General features: G+C 42.7%; 2 protein-coding genes across 3 annotated transcripts in view; both read left to right on the top strand.

The window, feature by feature from the left end:
• Positions 1–2,161: 2,161 nt before the first annotated feature.
• Positions 2,162–15,357, top strand: PRPSAP2 (phosphoribosyl pyrophosphate synthetase-associated protein 2). Of its 2 annotated transcripts, XM_010023226.1 has the most exons (11): positions 2,162–2,284; positions 2,802–2,952; positions 4,070–4,122; positions 4,258–4,324; positions 5,275–5,447; positions 6,368–6,483; positions 10,009–10,064; positions 12,416–12,564; positions 13,296–13,366; positions 14,015–14,161; positions 14,673–15,357. In XM_010023226.1, exons 2-11 carry the CDS (start codon positions 2,834–2,836, stop codon positions 14,829–14,831), a joined length of 1,110 nt encoding a protein of 369 aa, XP_010021528.1. In that variant the 5' UTR covers positions 2,162–2,284; positions 2,802–2,833; the 3' UTR covers positions 14,832–15,357. The 2 variants fall into 2 exon arrangements, with proteins under 2 accessions (XP_010021528.1, XP_010021529.1); XM_010023227.1 differs by lacking the exons at positions 2,162–2,284; positions 4,070–4,122; positions 4,258–4,324 and having other exon boundaries at positions 2,834–2,952.
• A 2,326-nt stretch (positions 15,358–17,683) lies between these two features.
• The window catches only part of SLC5A10 (solute carrier family 5 (sodium/sugar cotransporter), member 10), a 34,280-nt gene continuing 32,928 nt past the window's right edge, over positions 17,684–19,035 (top strand). The window contains exons 1-2 of the mRNA XM_010023225.1: positions 17,684–17,794; positions 18,575–18,646. Coding sequence (XP_010021527.1) covers positions 17,684–17,794; positions 18,575–18,646 — 183 coding nt within the window. The remainder of the gene's footprint in view (positions 17,795–18,574; positions 18,647–19,035) is intronic.

Raw genomic sequence — 19,035 nt, 5'->3', positions numbered from 1 at the left:
CGGGGCTGCTGGGGTCTCCCTGCAGCTGAAGGGAGTGGTGTGCCCGGTGCCATGCTGGGGGCTGCGGCGTGCCCAGGCCTCTCCCCTGAGGAGAGAAGGGATCCTCAGGTACCCAGGCGTGCCTGGGTGGGCTTCCCCTCCCAGGGTGTGTGTAACCCCTCTGGAGCTGAAGGGCTTGTAGGGAGCTGTGGGGTGGAGGGGACAACCCTCTGTCGTTTAGCCCAAGGGAGTTAGGTTAGTGTGGAGGGTCCTTCTGGGACCCCTCTGTGGGGAGATGGGTGAGAGGGTTCAGTTTCCCTCCAGCCTGTGGGCATCAATTCTTTAGTACCATGGTTTATCCAGTACAGTTATTCCTGCCTCTGTTGCTTTCTGTGTGGGCATCCTCAGTGTAAACCCAGTGGGAATAGGATGTGATGTGTACCCAGTAATTGTTATCATCATGGTATGTCTGCGTTAACTGTGTGCAGCCCAAAGGACAGGGTAGGAGTCCGTGGGCTGCAACCTACTCTGTGGTGCATGTGTTCTAAATCTGATGGAGGCTTGAAAGCTTTGTCCACCTCAAGTCGAAGGCTCTGGTCCCATGTACCCTTGTGGAGTCATGTTCTTGCACATTTAATAAAGTTCTGTGAGCTTGCTGTCATCCCAACACCTGTTTCAAGGTTGGTCCATCAATATTAACTCTATAAATGCAGCTTCCCTTCCCACACACACAATGTAGCCCACTTGTTGCTGCTGAAATGCATCTGCAAGAAAGTCCTTGACCTATAGTTACGTGAAGAGCTCTGTTCAGTGTTGCCTGTGAATATGTCAGTATCTTACTGTGATGTAAAATGCACCCTGAACAATAACAAAGAACCGACAACTTTTGTCTTGCAGCTCTTTCACTCTTAACTCTCCTCATTTCCTTAATCAATGGAATGAAGAAGGTAACAGAATTGGAAAAAACTGTCTTCAAAACACTGTGTGAATATTTTTAGTAACACTGGCAGTTGTCTCTACATTGTTCCCATCTAATTGCACAAGCAGGGTGCTTTCAGGTGCCCTTCAGAGACCTAAAAGCTTTTCTAGTACATGCTCACCTTGCATCTTTAACACCCTTATGAATATTTGATAGATAATGGCCATTAGTTACCAGCTGGGAGTTACAGGGACTAAGTGCGACAGAACAAAGGAAGAAACACTAGCTAAGCAATAGGTTTCTCCTTCAATTGTTTGCTAGTTAGTTTGGGAGGGATATAGTTGAGCTTTAGACTGGGTGCCTGTAACCATGCTGCCTTCTAGGGTTGGTTTTTTCCCAATATTGTCTGGAAGCAAAGCCTGAAAGGGGTAGGGTCTTGCTTTAGTGGCGTGGGGGCCCGTCAGGTTCTGGTGGAGTTGAACCATCCAGGCATTCGGATTCTGCTGCCGGAGTTGTTGGTGTTTGTGCTCATGCTCTGCACATGTTGGAGGTTTTGATGACAGGCGGGTTTTGTTCATAGCAGTTGAGCATAGCACAGCCTCTGCATGAAGAGAGTTGTTAGCAAGTCCCTGACTTTGGCTCTTAATTGAGAGTGAATCAGGTCCAGTTTCTGTGATGAGGTCAAACTAAGCAAGAGTATGTCTAGGGGCAGAGGTGGGCTGACTGAATTTACAGAGCAAGCCAGCTGTACCTGTGAGTGTGCTTTTCTTTTAAATGCTGTTTTGGAGTACTTAACAGTTCTGGTTATGGTTGATACACCATCAGGTTTTTGTAACATTACATTTCTCAGTAGGGAGATGTTTCCAGCAAAAAAGTTACTGATTTATCCTAAGCTCTGTTTATTTTGCTTTGAATTATTCCACTCATATTTGGTGCTTCAGTCCCCTTCATAATGCTGAAATGGATGCTGAAGGGTTGGACTATTTATACAGCAGGCATGAAGTTTGGTGGCCTGGGAACTTTTGAGTTGACTTCTACTTTGATCTATCAGCAGCTGCTGGTCAGTGTGATTAGTTCTTGTTTCCTTTCATTTGAATAAATACTGTTACAGTAGAAGTAGAAATGTGATGTTACAAAGAAGAATAAAAAGTGTCAAGATGGAATACCATCAAAGCCTTGGCAGGATTAGTGCTTTGTACCCTTGTTTGCAAAAAACCATAAAAATTGTATAGATTTCCTCTTGATATTTTTCTCCTGTTTCCACAGGAGAGAGATTAGTATCAAAGAATGACAAGAACTGCTTCACCAAGTGGCTGCATTGTGCAAGAGGTCATTATTTACAGCTACCAGCTTTATTGAACTCTTCCTTACATTTCATCCTTCTTTGTAAGTTTATAATTTATTTCAAAGTGATGGAAACATACACAGCTGTGGAAATAGACTCTTCTAGCCAGAGCCAGGACCCAGGGGCTCTGTTTAGCTCAATCCCACCTCTTTGTGATCTTGCAAAAGTCAATAAAAGTTGCTCAGTTCTGGAAAATGAACTGGACAAGCTGGTGGAAAAGAGAATCTGTGTCAGTAGATGACAGCCTGAGGAAAACATTTAAGTTGGGAAGTTGTCTTGGGGGATCTTCAGAGATCACAGGGGAAGCGTTCTGCTGGAGGGCACGTAGAGCTTGCGGGCAGCAGAAGGAAGGCAGGGTGTGCTGAAGGCCCCTTTGCACCCTGTCTTGGGTGTGTTGAGCTAGCTCAGGAATGTTCTGAAGGATATATCTGAAGGATATATTATGGATAACAAATATTGAGGATGCTGGAATGGGAAACACTTCACTTTCTAAACAGCGAAAATCTGTTGGTTTTTTTTTTAATCTTGTGGCTTTAACAGGCCTCTGGTCTCTTGCAGTCTTGTAGAAGCGGAAAAACAACTTAGGTTTGATGTTTTGTGTGCCATCAACTGAAATTGGGGCCATCATGAATATAACCAAGGGTGGACTGGTGCTGTTTTCAGCTAATTCCAATTCGTCATGCATGGAACTGTCAAAGAGGATTGCTGAGTAAGTAAAACCTTCTGCAGGGCCACTCAGGATCTTGGTGTTACTTGTTGGGGCTTATTTTACTTTGGACAGATTTCTCATTTTAAGGGAAGTTACATGGAAAAACCAGCATGGTTTGTAAGAACATGGAGTGTGCTGTATTTCAACAGATCAATAACAGAGAAAATAACTTGTGTTTAAGTTGTTTGGTGGCATGTTTTGATTTGCTGCAGTGTTATAGAGAACACGTGGGAAAATGAATGTTTGATAACACTAAATAATCCTGGTGGAAGTTTTTATCCTATTCTTGTAGCAGGATTTTTCTTAACAAAGCTGTGTCCATCCTGCTCACTATATTTTAGATGGAAACATTAACTTAGCTTTAAATGCAGAAAAGCAGCAGAACTTTGACTTAAGAACATTTTTACCGTGTTACTACAGCAGAATTAGGTTGCACAACATGACCAGGAGTACTGCAGGGGATGGGTTTCTTCCTGAGGCTTAAGGACCTGAGGTTAGGTACAGATAGGAGGAGAAAGGAGAGCGCAAAAGAACTCGAGTTACATGTGGCAAGTACTTGGACATAAGTGCACAGCACACTCTGGTCTTTCATTTCTTTAGTGATGAGAGTCTGTCCTAGTACTGAAGTGGAATAAATAGAGCAGACGTTAGTCTCCCATCCCTCATGGCATGGTGCTCACCATTATTTCCTATTTACACTCCATTGACATTTTTTCTGTAGAGAAGAATGTTTTAAAAGAGGTCGTTCAAGCATTACACGTGTGATGCTGCCATGTGTATCTATGTATATATGTGTCAACATCCATGGAATGTATATAGAGATACACGTTAGAAATTGTTACATGATTTAGTAATCAAGTATTATTCTGCTTGTTCTTCTGAGCTTGACTTGAAATGAGCTTAGCTGAGCCTAGGGTGCAGCTTCTGGAAACTGTAGATGTTTTTTTAAGTGGTTTCCACTTTAATTACTGGGTTTACGGTTTGGGATTTTCTTTTCTTGCTTTTCTCCTGTGAAATACAGCCTTTTCAGTGACTGTCACATTGTATAGGCTTTGTGTTCGCTTTGCCCTTCATTTTCCCATATTGACTTCTGCTTTTCTTTCTTCTGCTCCTGCAGGCGCTTAGGAGTTGAAATGGGGAAGGTTCAGGTTTATCAAGAGCCAAACAGAGGTGAGCATTTAATTGGCCAAATTTTATATAGATAAGCTAAAAACCGATGTATGATGTGCCTGTGTTGGCTGCCTGTTCCTTAGACCCTTGTTGAGTTGTGCTGTTGCAAATATGACATGTTTCTCTTCTTGGCAGAAACGAGAGTGCAGATCCAGGAGTCTGTGAGAGGAAAGGATGTATTCATCATCCAAACAGTTTCAAAGTGAGTAACTATTTAAAGACATTGTGCTGACATTTTGACATGGGCTGTCCATAGGAATGCTTCTATTTTAATTTTTCTTCTCATTTTATGTATAAGATACAGTATAATAAGCTTAGATTAACTAGATAGAGACTTCTCTGTGGTTTAGTTGCTGCTGTTTTGGGTTTTGATATATGCACAAAGAAGACTTCAGCATAAGCTGCTGTTTTAATTTTCAGTTGAATATGCATTCGTTGAATATGAAAGTATTCATTGAAAATGTCAGTGAAACTTTCCCCTGGGACTCTGCATTCTTCTGCTAAGCACATTCTTTTGCTTATGTCATTCTCTTTAAACTCTTCCCATCCCAGTTACCTGTCTCCAGCACCATTGCAGAGGTCTAAATGTAGGAGCATTTCCTAAGCAGTGTCGTGTGATTCAGAAAAGAACTTTACAAATGATGAGACTTGTTATAATGGCAACAGAAACGGGAGGTCTCTTAGTTGATGACCAGTTCTCATCTAAAAAGATAAATCTTTTCATGTAGGGCAAAAAATAGATGGGAATTGTTAAATATTTAGCCTGCTGTTGGCTTGAACAATAGAGGAACCTGTTGTAAAGTCTGAAACTAATTTTAAAAAAGCTTATCTATATAAATATATATATATTTTTTTGTGCATGATAGAGATGTTGGAGATGAATTATGGGCTACTTAGTTACGGCAGCAACGTATAACAAAAACTGCTGAACTGCCCGAAACAGCTAAGTGCAAAAAAAATAATGAAGTCTAATTCTAGTGAAGAATTTGAATGCTGTGTCCAGGGCACTGTCCGTCCTGATGTGCACAGCTGGATTCTTAGTGCAGATCACTCAGTCACCATACTCTTTACTACCCTGGGGTAGGTATAAATACTGTGTTAAATACAGGAGGTTTATGCTTGAGATACAGAATTGGATGCTTCTTGTTCCAGGGATGTGAATACTACCATCATGGAACTTCTGATCATGGTGTATGCTTGTAAAACCTCCTGTGCCAAAAGCATTATTGGAGTGATTCCTTACTTCCCGTACAGCAAACAGTGCAAGATGAGGAAAAGGGGCTCCATTGTCTCTAAGTTACTGGCCTCCATGATGTGCAAAGCTGGTAAGAATGCAGGTGTTCTGAAATAACCAGGGCAGTGGGGGCTCCTGCTGTCAGCTTTCAAGTTTAGAGATGTCTGTGCACAAGTTGGGGCTCTGCTTAAAAATAACTGCCAAGTTTTTTTTGTGTTAAAACCCACATAGGAAGGAGAATGTCATTAGAAATGTTTCCAAATAATGAGTTCATGGAAAAAACCCAAACTTGTACAGCCTTTTTACATGTGGCAAGATGAGTCAGCTGGACACTGCTGCTGTGGGCTGTCTCTCAGAATACTGGTCTTTGCCTTTCTGACACTCTGGAGCAGTTGTGCCTTGTCATTGTTTTTTACCTGTTGGATGAATGCATTTTGTATCTGTCCTTTACATTTGACATGGTGTGGGAGAATGCATATTCATTTTCACAGCCTTCAACACATCTTCAGCTCCTTTCATTTTGCTCCTGTCCTTGGCAAAAATCAGCAGTTCCAGTGAACACAGTGTGATCTGGTTTCTTATTTTGAGAGAAGTGTTTTGATCATTACGATTTGGCCCCATTTTTCAGGAGTTCAGAACTTGAGTATTAGTTGTGGGTCTTGCTCTGTGGCACAGGACAGTTTATCTCTTTAGTGCTCCCATTTTGTCACATGTAGAATGGAGAAGGATCTTCCCTGCCTCAGTGTGGCACTGCTGAGTCAATTATGGAGTGTTCCGAGGTTCTTTTGGAAAGGACACTGTAGAAATCTGGGAAGTTACTGAAGAGGAATGGAGTTAATGTGCTCTGTGCTTTCACGGAGCGTAGTATTCTTGTGTTAATGCAGCTTAGAGGTTTTGGTTTGGCCACACTTCAGTGAAACTTAGTAGACAAATAGAGTGTGGTTGTTCTCTCTTACTTTTCTTGATATGCTTCTCCATATATCTCTTTTTACTTATTTATCTTTTTTAAAGGACTAACTCACCTTATTACCATGGATTTACACCAGAAGGAAATACAGGGCTTCTTCAATATTCCCGTTGATAACTTGAGAGCATCTCCGTTTTTACTGCAGTACATCCAGGAAGAGGTGAGGAAGGCCCACTGTTACACTTGCTTTTTTGAATGATGTTTTTGTCATGTCTCAAGACTTCTGAGACAAATTCCTCTGAAGGGACTTAACTCCTCAAACAGGGTTTTAAAGGGAGAAAGTCATGTTGGGGTAGGGAGTGGTGTTGAGCAGTTGGTTCTTTTCTTCCCCACAGGCTGAACTTTTGCTTTCATGAAGAGCTGGTGTTTTATCCATGCAGTGATGTTGCTCTGTCTTCTTAGATATATTCCTCTAACGAGGATTGTAAAAAAAAAAAAAAAAAAAAAAAAAAAGGATTTTCTTGCTCTTGATATCCTTTTCCTTTCCTATTTCCAGTGTTGACATCTATAGGATGGACTGCTTGTGTAGGTGTAATTTATATCGTGTTATGAAAACACTTTGGAAGTGAAGTTGTAAACTGAGAGAGCCTATTGATCCTCCTCAGAAAGCAGGAACAGATGACTTCTTGTGTAGAAATCCTCACCTGCTGTTTGTTCAGCATGTCTTGACTTGAGGAGCTTAACTTTGAATGTTTTGTGCATCCATTTCTCCATCTTATTTTTACAAGTGTTTTGAGAAGTGCTACTGATAGATTCATATATAAAAAAATTGTGCAAATGCTAATTGCAGGTGTGCAAATGCTAATTGTAGGTGTGAGATGGGTATAATGCCTCTGACTAATGATCATGTGGAGTAAAGAAAATGGTTTTCTCCTAATGAGGGAAAAGATTTTGCTCACTTTTACTTCTGAATCAAGTTTATTTTTACAGAGATATAAATGCCTCAATTTAAAAGAGACAAATGAAAAACCCAAGCCAACATGATTTTGTTATGACAAACATAACATGAGTTATGTCATCTTTGGGGAATCAGTTGCCACTTGGTAATCTATCATTATAATTTCATTTGGTAATAGAGTCCAAGAGGATGATAGAACTAGATGACAAAGCTCCAGGCTTTGGCTTTGCCACATTCATTCACCTTATATACCAGGAGGGAAGTATTGAATGTTGGATGCACTTTGTAAGTTAAGGAAAAAACACGGAAAACCAAATATGCAGACACAAGACAAAGTCGTGCCTTTGTATTTCTCGAATGTATGTGGGTTATGGTCCAGAACAAGAGCATTGTCCTGGTTTAGCCTTGAAGCACATTTTGATACATGAGCTCTTAATGCTTTACAAAGAATTGTTGCAGTGTTGAGTGTGGCACCACTGTGAACAAATGAACTCTTGTAGAGATCTGCTGGAGTATATGTAAAGAGGTCTTAAAAACCACTTGAAGTTTCTAATTTCTTCATTCCCCTGCTCATCCATGAGAGCACTTGCTCAGGCTCGAGTTGACTGAATGTATCTGATCAGGTGGGATCGGTATGGGCAAGAGTCTTCACAAGCCAGGTCACACATAGTGTCTTTCCTTAGATGTTTTGTCCAGTGCTGCTCGGGTGGAATTCAGGATTCAGCTCAGGTTCACAGTGGCAGCACCTTGCTGCATATCCCACATTGTGAATGCCAAAGCATGAAGAATGTTTCAAATGGGAGTTGGCATGGGATATATTGAGCAGCATGAAATAGAGTCCAGCTTGATAAGAATAGAGGTCACTTAAAAAGCATTTAACTGAGAGTTAAGAGGGCTTGTAGTTGTTCCCTGGGACGGATTTATGGCTAGGTGTGAAGAGAATTACTTGGTGTTCTGATGTGAAGACAGTCCAGCGGTACATAAATAATCCAGTGATTTTCCTTTGTGTGCTTACCAGATGCTTGACAGTTGGTGTCTTCTCTCTTTCCTATGGGTACATGTCAATCTCAGAGTGATGTAGCTCTTTGTTACAAGGAGTTGTTGATGTCTTTACTATCTTTTGAATGACATTTCTGGTTTTCTGACTTCATCTTTAAAGAGCTGAGAACAAATTTGATAATTTGGCAGGGGAAAAATGAGGCAATGAAGTCTGAACAAGATCAAAGCCTTTATTATGTCAAGTGACAGGCCCTGCCTTGTCCATACCTTCCATCATGTTAATCTTTGTAGCCTCTTGTTTAACTGTCTTTAAAAGAGAGAACATGCTGAATTCTCAGTATTGTAGGTGGAGTTAGTAGCATTGTGGATTATTAATGTTGCCTGACACATCCTTAGAAAAGCTCTTGTTTTCAGTTGCTTAGACCCATGCCCAGATTCAGAAGTTCATTTTTCCTTTCCTATGCCTGTTTCAGGTAGAGAGTTTTTGGAGATAGACAGTCAGTGTGGTTTGTATGTGTGAGGATTAGCTTGTGGAAGGATTTACCTTGCTTGTGTTTGAAAAATAACCCCAAACTAACAGGTACTCCTGTGCTCTGGAACTGGTGTTTGAGATCTAACAGCAAGGCAATGAACTGCATGTCAGGGTATCACCCCCCATTTTGTGCAGTTACAGCTGTAACACATCAGTTTGCAGTAGAGTCTTCCTGTCCCTTAACACTGGGATCCTGAGGAGGGGATCTGCTCTGTAGCACTTTGCTGTTGCAGCTGGGAGTGGCTGTGGGCTCCTACTGATAGAAGGACAGGCTGGTTCTCTGTGTCCTGCTCTCTGTGGAAGATGGATTGTCCCGGGGTAGCAGAGTGAAAGAAAACACTGAGTTTACAAGGAAGAGAGTAAGATGGGATGTTAGAGGGAGCAGAGATTGGTGTTGGAAAGGAGGGCTGGAAGCATGAATGATGGAATGCTCAAGAAGTTACAGATGAGGAAGTATGTGTAGAACAAGTCAGTGTTTCCAGGGAAAATGCAGATGAGGATAAGAAACTTTTGAGACATGGGGACTAAAATGCTGCCTAAATGGAGAGGAGGGGTCAGGAGTGAAAAGTCAGTATGGGAATGTTGGGGCAGGGCAGGGGCAGCTAACTTTGGAGTAGATCTTGCTTATGAAGGCTGACTGAATAAGCCATCAGGCATCAAAATGAAACCCAGGCTTCTTGGCCTTACCCCTTTGCTGCTGTTGGCATTTGCAGCAGCACCCTCTCATGCTGATCTGCATAGAAGATGGTTTGCAGCAATATTAGACTGTGACACCAGGATGAGTGCAGTGAATGTGGAACTTTTACCCCTACTGATGCTCCATATAAAGGGTCTCATGTGATGGAGAGGTGTTACCTTTTGGTGTGCTCTGAAACCAAGAATAAATAGATTAAACGCTGTATTCTCAAGTGGTTCAACTGCTGTGTGCACTCACGAGACAACTTAAGTTGAACAGGAAACTTTAATTTTGGTGGTTTCCTGTTTCTTTTAACATTTGTCCACGTAGCCCTGATGTTCTAAAGCAGTTAATTTTTTGTCATCCATAACATGTTTATGAAAGGTACAGTTTTTTAATACCTGAATTTTCTGAATACCTGGTTTTACTGAGCTCTGAACTCTGATCATGTACCATGGATTCCTAAGGTTGTTTTCGATGCTTAAAATTCTTCTGGCAAAATAAAGTTCTCTTGATTCTTACTGAGTTTAAATTTGTCTAAAGATATGAAGTAGACATTGCTATCTGTTATTTACTACAGATACCAGACTACAGGAATGCTGTAATTGTGGCCAAATCACCTGCGTCTGCAAAGAGGTGGGTAAGATCTGCTCTCTTGCGTTAGAGCACGAAATCTCGATCGTGATTTTGTGCTAAAGGATCTAGTGAAGGAGAGAGATCCCATAATTAGAAGATGCTGCCTTCAAATCCCTCCCAATTCTCCTTTGTCAGATGAGTAGTTTTTACATCATCACTGTAATTATAATAAATCTAAGGAGAGTAAAAAAAATACCGAACAAAAGGGTGAGGTGAATCAATGCAGTGCTTAGGCTAAAGAAGGTATTTAATCATATTAGATTTGTGTGCATTTACATCATTAATTTCCTGCTGTAAATGAAAAATGTCTGGAAGTGTAACACCATTAATCCAAAGTAATTGCTAAGCATGGTCATAACCTAGAACATGGTTGATCAGATCCTAAATACAGATGGCTTTTACCCAGCGTGGTGGAACAGGATTTGATGGTTGAGATGATTTTGATTGTGAAGTCCTTGTTGGCTGTTCTTAATCCATGAAGCTCTTTGGTTGACTGGTCCTGAACTCTGTGGAATGACACCACTCTCAGCAGGTGGTGGAAGAGTTGGATGGTGGTTTCTGGGATACTGTATTTGCTGAGGTGACAACCCAAGAGTTCGTTGAAAGGTTATCTAGATGGTCATGCCAAGGGATCATGATATTCTTTGTAAAAAAGGTTTTTATTATTTTATGTAGCAAATCAGACATACTTTTATTTGTGGAAGTATAGTGAAGGAGCCAACTTTGGTCACCTTTGTTTTCCAGTGGTACTTTTTATGTGATTTCTTTTGTTTTGGCCAGTTACTTGACATTTGGCTTGTCTTTGTTTCTTTTACTTGGTGCCAGTATTGCCTCTCGTTGAAGCATTTCATGCTTGTCAAGTAACTGTGCATGCCAGCAAATAGTCTCCATGTACCTTTAGCTGATCAGACAGATAAGTTGCACACGTAACCTGTTTGGGTAGGAGAGGATCCCAGAGCTGTATTGTTTAGCTTCTTCATGTCCGCATGTGAGCATTTAAAAGCAGTGTTTGAGGAGGTACATTATGTTTGGAAAAGGTGGATGGAATGTTTCAGCCTAATCAAGAATAACACTTGTCAGATGAATGCCAACTTGTGTAAGAGAACCTCTGCTTGATGAAGTCAGAATGTTTCTGTGGTTTCTGAGCTCATTGGAAAATGAATAAATCATTTTGCTGTTACTTTGAACTTCATTCAGTTTAATATTGCATTTTAAAGTAGTTATTATGGTTTTGTTGATAGGATTAAGCCTTCGAAGTCTTAACCCTTTGTGTTTGGAATCATAATTTATGTGGAATTAACTACTTGCAAAGACTGTCCTAACTGTGTGCTGACCACAGGGCAGAAAATTCTTCAGTTTGAAGTCACTGAGTAGTCGCGATGGGCACATTATTCTCTGGACTTTGAGTTGTTTGGGTAGTGAAACAGGGCTTAAGTGTGAAGTAGCTGATTCAGACCATTAGATGCTTATGTTAAAACAAGGTGGCTCACTCTGGACGTGCCAAGCCCACCTTGCCTAGGAGTCTGGATGACTGGCTTAGGCTAGATATGGAATTCTGGGATGTGCAAGGTAAGGTAGGATGAATCTGCTAGTTTTGATTTGCTGCTTCCAGTTTCTGGGATACAAATGCTGTCTGTGAAATTCCTGTTTTCCTGCCTCTGCTGTCCCCACTCCCCCAGCTGACCTTACACTTCTTTACATAAATTCCTAATTTTAGTTGAAGAAACACTGCACAGTGAAGGAGTTTTATGTAAGTCAGTTAAAAAACAGGCTGTGACGTTGAGGTGTAGTTTGTCAGGAAAAATGATTGTCTGGGCTTCCTTTTCTGTAGGGTGTCTGAGATTGTGTCAGGGATATTGCCTTTATTTAGTGCACATCTTGCTAAAAATAAATCGGTGAACACTTGTTTTCTGTTCCCATGTAAATATATATATATATTTTCCTATTAAATGTAGCCAATCCAGGTATCCAGGCTCGTTTTGGTTACTGTTAGCTGAGAGCTGAGACCTGCTAAAGCATGGGATCTCGGGAATGCTGAAGGCTAGGAAATGGTTTTCTGACTGTTTGGTGAAACAGAAGGGAAGAAATCAGAATGATGTGACTTGTAGCATTTATCCTGTTGCTTCAAGGCCAGTGTGTGGCTACTTCAAGGTTATTCTGACTTTCACAGCCTGGTGAAATGAAGATACTAAGGCGCCAGTGGTTTCTTCTATCCATTTTCCTAAACTTTTGGGATCATTCCATTTTCCGTCTGAAACATTAGGAATAAAATGGGTATAGATTAGGATTGTACAAATATGCATTACTGTAAATGTAATGAATTTCTGTTGTTTTTAACCCTTTCCCTGCAGGGCCCAGTCCTTTGCTGAGCGCTTACGGTTGGGAATTGCAGTGATTCATGGGGAAGCTCAGGATGCAGAGTCTGACATGGTGGATGGTCGCCACTCACCACCTACAGCCAAAAACGTAGCTGCTATTCATCCCAGTCTGGAGATACCCAGTAAGTAAGTTTGTGTGTGAAAGTGTTCAACCTGTTGTTTTCTGTGGGGTTGGGGAATGGGGCTGGCAGTGATGGGCCATCTTTAGGGACAAAATAGAGAGTTGCTTTTTCACTAGTAGGAAAAAAGTTTCCTTTTTGATGCTCTGTACATGATTTTAGTGCTAGGGTGTGTGTGAGGTCTGTGTAGATGGGGCTTTGGCATTACAGGCAGTCAGAACCCCTGGCAGAGAGGCCTCGGTTTTTTGCCATTTACGTTCCCACTGGAATTTTTCTGGGATACAGAGCTAATAAGCTGACCTGACACTGGTTTTGTCACATTGTCTAATGTCACAGCCCTCAGCGGAGTGACCTTGCTGAATGCAGATGTGATCTATAGCTGCATGAGCACAGCTTTGTTGCATAAACCCAGCTTGGATCTCAGTAGGGTGGTTGAACTGGTTGTGTCTGCAAACCACTCTATTCTCTGGACTAAAATGAAGAATTAATTGACTTGGTTAAGAATTTGGGTGTAAATGAATGTAGTTATTTTCTGAAGCTTAGCCAAAGTATTATTTTGTATTAAAATCCTGCTGGTCTTCCCCAGTAAAAACTCTGTGATGGATGAAATAGTTGTTGCTTCATTCCTCTCTGTAACAGTGGTGACCTATGCAAAGCAGACACTAGAAGTAAATTGTATAAACTTTCTCTCTCTTTCTTCTTTCTACCCCTCTAAAAAATTTACTGTTGATCAGTGCTGATTCCCAAGGAAAAACCACCCATCACAGTTGTTGGAGATGTAGGAGGAAGAATAGCTATCATCGTGGTAAGTAAGATGCCATCACTTCTGCTAAATTACATTAAGCCTGTGAAAGTTGCAGAAGTCAAGTAGATATTCTCCTGTGTCAGCAACTAAACTTGGGTTGATGGTGGGCTTTTGGTACTGCACTGTTCATACAGTGGGGTTCTGCACTCTGGCTGAAGCTGCCCATGTGAACTATAAAGAGATGTATGCTGAAAAGCAGCATTTGGACCTTGTCTCTATGAAGAGACAGATAAAATCCTGTTCAAGTGCTTGCCTGAAGGTGGGGAGCTTAACACAGCTGGTTAGGGGAGCATCAGCATGTTTCTGTCTTGTGGCTTTAGAAATGCTGATGATGATGCAGCCTGCCTTATGGCTTCTCTAAAGCAGAGTGTAATCTGCACTTCTGTTAGTTTGGTTTTTGACTGAATGTCAGTTGTTTTGGCTTTTCCCGCTTTCCCTCATGGAGCATTCGCTCTGCCCCTTGATGCTGCAGTACCTTTGGATGCTCTGTTGCTTGCTCTTTTACCGTCTAGCACAGGTGTCTGAAGAACAGCATCAATAAAAATGGCCATTTTGCATTAGCTGTAAACTGTTAGACTTGTTCAAGATGTAATGTTGGTTTGTGTTTGCTGCTGGTGGAGCTTCACTGACCTGATCTCCTCTTGCCAGGATGACATCATAGATGACGTTGACAGCTTCCTGGCTGCAGCTGAGACCCTCAAGGAGCGGGGGGCTTACAAGATCTTTGTAATGGCCACACACGGTCTCTTATCTTCAGATGCTCCCAGGCTCATAGAGGAGTCTGCAATCGATGAGGTGAGCATGGATCATGGATTCTGAACTTCTCATTGGATGGGCTGGGGTTTTATAAGCAAAGAGCTTTCTCCTGACTTGATTATTAAAATACACTGGTGTGAAGAATTTAGCTGGGATGTTCCTGGGTTTGGGCTTTCTGACTGTGGAATTGTATGCTAGAATATGAGCATCTACACATCCTTAAGCTGTAGTGACAGGAAAATAGGGAACTTGGGAGATGAAGGACTGCCAATGCTGGCAGCCTTTGTTCCCTTCAGTCTGGGGGATATTTTCCTTCCTGCATTTGGATCTGCATGGCAGAGTGATTGAAGGGAAGGAAGGACAGTGCCATTAGTAGCCATGGATACATGCAATCCTGTGGCAGTGCGTGGCTCTTCCTAAGGTTTTAACCCTGACAGTAATGTAAAAGGTGGCTTCACAGGATCTGGTGGGTGGACATTCCCTTCCACAGCTTTAATACAGGAGGTGGAAAACAGCTACATCTTTCTGATTGTTGTTTTTCTTTCTGTAGGTGGTTGTTACAAACACAATCCCCCATGAAATACAGAAACTCCAGTGCCCTAAAATCAAGACTGTGGATATCAGCATGATCCTCTCAGAAGCCATTCGCAGGATCCATAATGGGGAGTCCATGTCTTACCTCTTCAGAAATATAGGACTGGATGATTAATGCTTCTCACTCTAAAGAAATAGAATAAACCCCAAACTGGGCCAAACTGGAAGCAGATACTGAGCTGTGAAGCATCATACTTACCTTAATATTTCTATTGAGCCACTTCTTGTTTTCTCTTGGTTTTAAGTATCAAGGTAGAACAGTTTTTAAGAGCATTTTTCTTTGCCGGGTTTTATTTTTGGGGGGGTGGGTGGGGAATAAACATTTTACAGCAAACCTGTTAGTTGCTTTTAGGTTAGTTGCACTATATACATGATGGAAAAAAATACCCCAAAACACTTGAGGCAAGAATTTGGCTTCTAAATTAAGCATTCCTTTTCCAAAGCTGCTTGCTACAAGTGCTTTAAAAGATAAGAAAATGAAGTGACTGTATAATATGTGCATTTTAAAAGCCAAAAAGGTTGTACTGTTGTTGGCAGTTGAGTGATTTTGTAGGAGTGCTTTTATAGGAAAGCAGATGAAATATGCACCTGTATTTATTTTCTGCCACAAAGAATAAAGACTTGTTTTTGTGTGAGCTTTCTAAAAATGTTCATGTACCAGTCACTTGTCTTCTAAAGTGTGTCCCCTTAAAGTCATCTGCAGGGCAGGAGGTGAAGTGATTCTTTTATCCTGATGTGTTCCTTTGGAATGTGCTTCTTGGCAGGACAGAGAGTGATAGTATGTTTGGTGGTTGTAATAGTGAAACACCTGCAGAGGAAGAGGAGGAGAAACTGCTTTTCCCTAATACTGATCCTCGTGGTCATTTATCAACCTATGTTCTGCTGAGCAGTCATGTAAAACCCAAAATACAACCTCTCACCAGCCCTTGCAGGTGCCACCAAAGGAGTGTAGATGAGTGATAATTTGGTAGTTCTGGAGCACTTCCAGTGCTTTACTTTAGGGAATGTAGGGAGCAAAACCTGTGGCTGGACGTGAGGGAACAACAGGGAACTGGGGGCAGAGGTTTCAGCTGGAATGCATGGGTGAGCTCACAAGTAACGGCTGTAGTGCAGAGCTTATCTTGTTGAGGTTTGTTTTCCCAGCCATCCTTAGGGAGGTGTGTGTGGAATGCCTGGCTAGCTGCTGAGCTGGGCTTCCAGTCTTGGAGACCTGACCTTCCTGACCTGTCACAGAGATAACTGTTTGAACTGATGAGCACGTAGGGGTTGTTTGGCCTAATCTCTCTCCATTAGTGTCCTCCAGAAGAGTATAAAACTTCTGGCATGTTCAAATCCAGAAGTTGACACCGTTTCTCTCTCCTTGAGACAAAATTCCAAGAGCTTCAGAGGGTTCATTTACTTTTTAAGGATAAAACCAGGTTTTACTTTCCCTTATCAGTGGTGGTGCAGCACTGGGTGCAACAGAGGCCTGTGACTAGAAGACACTGGTACTGCTCAGAGAGCAGTACTTCATCTTGGTGCATTGAGCCAGTGAGATGGTGATTTTACTTCGGAACCACACATTTCTGTTCAGATAACTGTTCTTCCTTCTCTGAGCTTCTGTTTGTCTGATTGGGGGTTGGAACTAGATGATCTTAAGGTCCTTTCCAACCCTAACTATTCTATGATTATTCCATTTGATTTTTGCAGTCCTGTCCAGGGAGGTACAAAATGACCAAACACAAGGCTGCACCTGGTTGTACTTTAATGATAGTGGGTTATTAAAACACTTCAGTGATGTTAATAGATAGACCAAGCTGACATACTAACACTTGTAACTACTTTGTATGTGTTAATGCAGTTAAATTCCAGCTGAGCAGTGAGGGAGAACTTCAGTTCCTCTCTCAGAGCACAGATCTGCTCCCGGGTGCGCCAGCGGCTGCTTCAGAGAGAGGAGAAACTTACTGACCTCTTAGTGATGGGCACTGTTAGTTGCAGTGTATGTAGTTTATTAGTGAGACCTTGTGATGTCTGGTTGGAACTTGTGCTGCCACTGGAAGAGGAGGCAGAATCTGGTGCAGCAAGTGGTGTGATTCCTAAATACCCCCAAGCATTAAATCTGTTTCCTGCTGGCCTTTGGAATAGCTTCATCTCTCCTGTGAGTGTTTGTGCTGGTCAGCTGTTGCTGGTGTGCTGAAGCTCCACGTTGGACATTCGTGTAACTCCTGTGTTTGATCATTACTTTAGCATGTAGAAACCTCCCAAATTTGCCTGGTATCATGCAGTGCAGTTACTGTATTGATGAGGACTCAAGGATTTGGGATCCTGAGGCTGATTTGCTGGTCCTGTGAACATTCCATAGTATTTAGCCTTTGAAAGGGTGACTTCACTCCGACAGTTTTCATCCCCCTTTCATTACGGTGTGTGGCTGTACAAGCTGCCTCATCTCTGCCTGTTCTTCCCAGAAGCAAAATCCCATGTTGCCAAAAACACCAGCTATTCCTCAAGGCGTTCCTCTGGGATCCTTCAGACGTACAGAACGCTTTAAAAATCTGCTTTATTCAGCAATTCCTACAGTAATTTTTCCATGGGAATTCTTTCCAGACTTCTCCAAGAGCAATGTAGGGTTTGGTTTTTATTTCCCAGAAATAGAATTTCACAGAAATGCATGAACTGAGGGGCAGCTTGGGCTGGAGCCTGCAGCTTCTTCAGGATTGAGCAGCAGCAGCAGGAAACCCCAAGGAAATGGGGATGAAGTGGCTGCTGCTTTGTAAGACTGAAATCTGGAGGTGCTGTCCCTTGGGTGCCATCAGGAAGGGCAGTGGGAAAACTGGAAGGGGAGGCAGGCAGTGGACAGCCAAGCTGCCCACCCCTGTGCCTTGGGAAGCGCAGCTCCTGCTGCCAGGTCATTTAATGATAAACCCTCAGCCTCTAACGAGTTACTGATCCAGAGCCTGAGGTGAGGCTGGGGATGGAGGAGGAGGAATGATGGAGGGCAACTCCACCGCTGGACCCTTCGGCCCCTCGCAGCAGTTCAGCGTTGCTGACCTCGTTGTCATAACGGCTTATTTCTCCTTAAACGTTGCAGTGGGAATATGGGTAAGAGTATTTTCTCCTCTTCCTTACTGCTTGCTTTTTTGAACAGGTTTGCTTTCAGGGCTGGCTTTTCTGCATGGAATGAATGTTTTGAAAGCCTTTTATTAGTGTCAGGTTGGATGGGGCTTGGAGCAACCTACTCTAGTGGAAGGTGTTCCTGCCCATGGCAGGGGGTTGGAACTGGATGAGCTTTAAGGTCCCTTCCAACCCAAATCATTCCATGATTTTCTTGTGCTTTGCACTTGCTCTGTATTTTGTGTGTTGTACAAACCCTCCACCCCTCTCACCCCCTATAGAAAGACTCCTACAACCTGAGAGCAAGGCGGAATTAACCACAGCACAGCCCTCTCCCCTGGCTTCTGGCCTGCTGAGTGTAAGCAAATCTGCTGCTTGTGTATTAGAGGGTGTTGAGACAAATGCTCTGCTTCACAGAAAAGGCCTTTGGCTACCTGAGGTTTCAGATGAGGGATCTCCAGAGCCATTTATTCTGCCTTGCAGAAAATCCATAGCCAAAACTGATCCCCATTAGCCAACCTGTCTGCTGGGGATGGCGGAAGGACGGGCGCATCTCCTGTGCTTCCCCCTCTTGGGGTGCCTCCTTTGCTGTTCATGGCTCCAGGTACTTGGGGTGCAGCCACCATTTTGTGTAATTAAGCTGGAGTTGCAGAGTTCCCATTAATTATCCAGAGTCTCCTGTCTCTTGGCTTCTTGTCTGGGAGACTCAGTTCTTGGTTCCTTGGTGTTTTTGAAAGGGTGCTCTGTGCTGATCTTTTCTCCTCCCAGTCTTCATGCAGGGTGAACAGGAACACCATCAGTGGCTATTTCCTTGCTGGCAGAGACATGGCATGGTGGCCAGTAAGTAAAGACTCTTCCTTGTGTGGCACCCCAGGCTTCAGGGACACCCAGCACCACCATCCCTCCCATCAAATTCCCTCTTCAGCGCCCCTGCTTTCTCAACCACATGCTTTCCCCCACCATGTACACCACCTCCTGCCAGGATTTGCGTCCTCGGAGCTGCATTTCCCTTCTCATTCCATGAAGGATGCTGGAGCACACTTGGCCTATTGGGTTTCCTCATAGGCTGCTCTGAACTCTGGGAAGGGTCACTGAAGTCAAACATCTACCTGGGGTTTCTGGTGCCTCCAACAAGCCATGGGTGTCCTTCATTTCCCCCCTTATTTCAGTGTGCTTTGGGTTGGAGGGAACCTTAAAGCTCACCCAGTTCAGACCTCCTGCCACAGGCA

Source organism: Nestor notabilis, unplaced genomic scaffold, assembly GCF_000696875.1.
Source record: "Nestor notabilis isolate BGI_N333 unplaced genomic scaffold, ASM69687v1 scaffold15421, whole genome shotgun sequence".
NCBI classification, from domain to species: domain Eukaryota; kingdom Metazoa; phylum Chordata; class Aves; order Psittaciformes; family Psittacidae; genus Nestor; species Nestor notabilis.
This window is presented reverse-complemented; position numbering and strand designations above follow the sequence as displayed.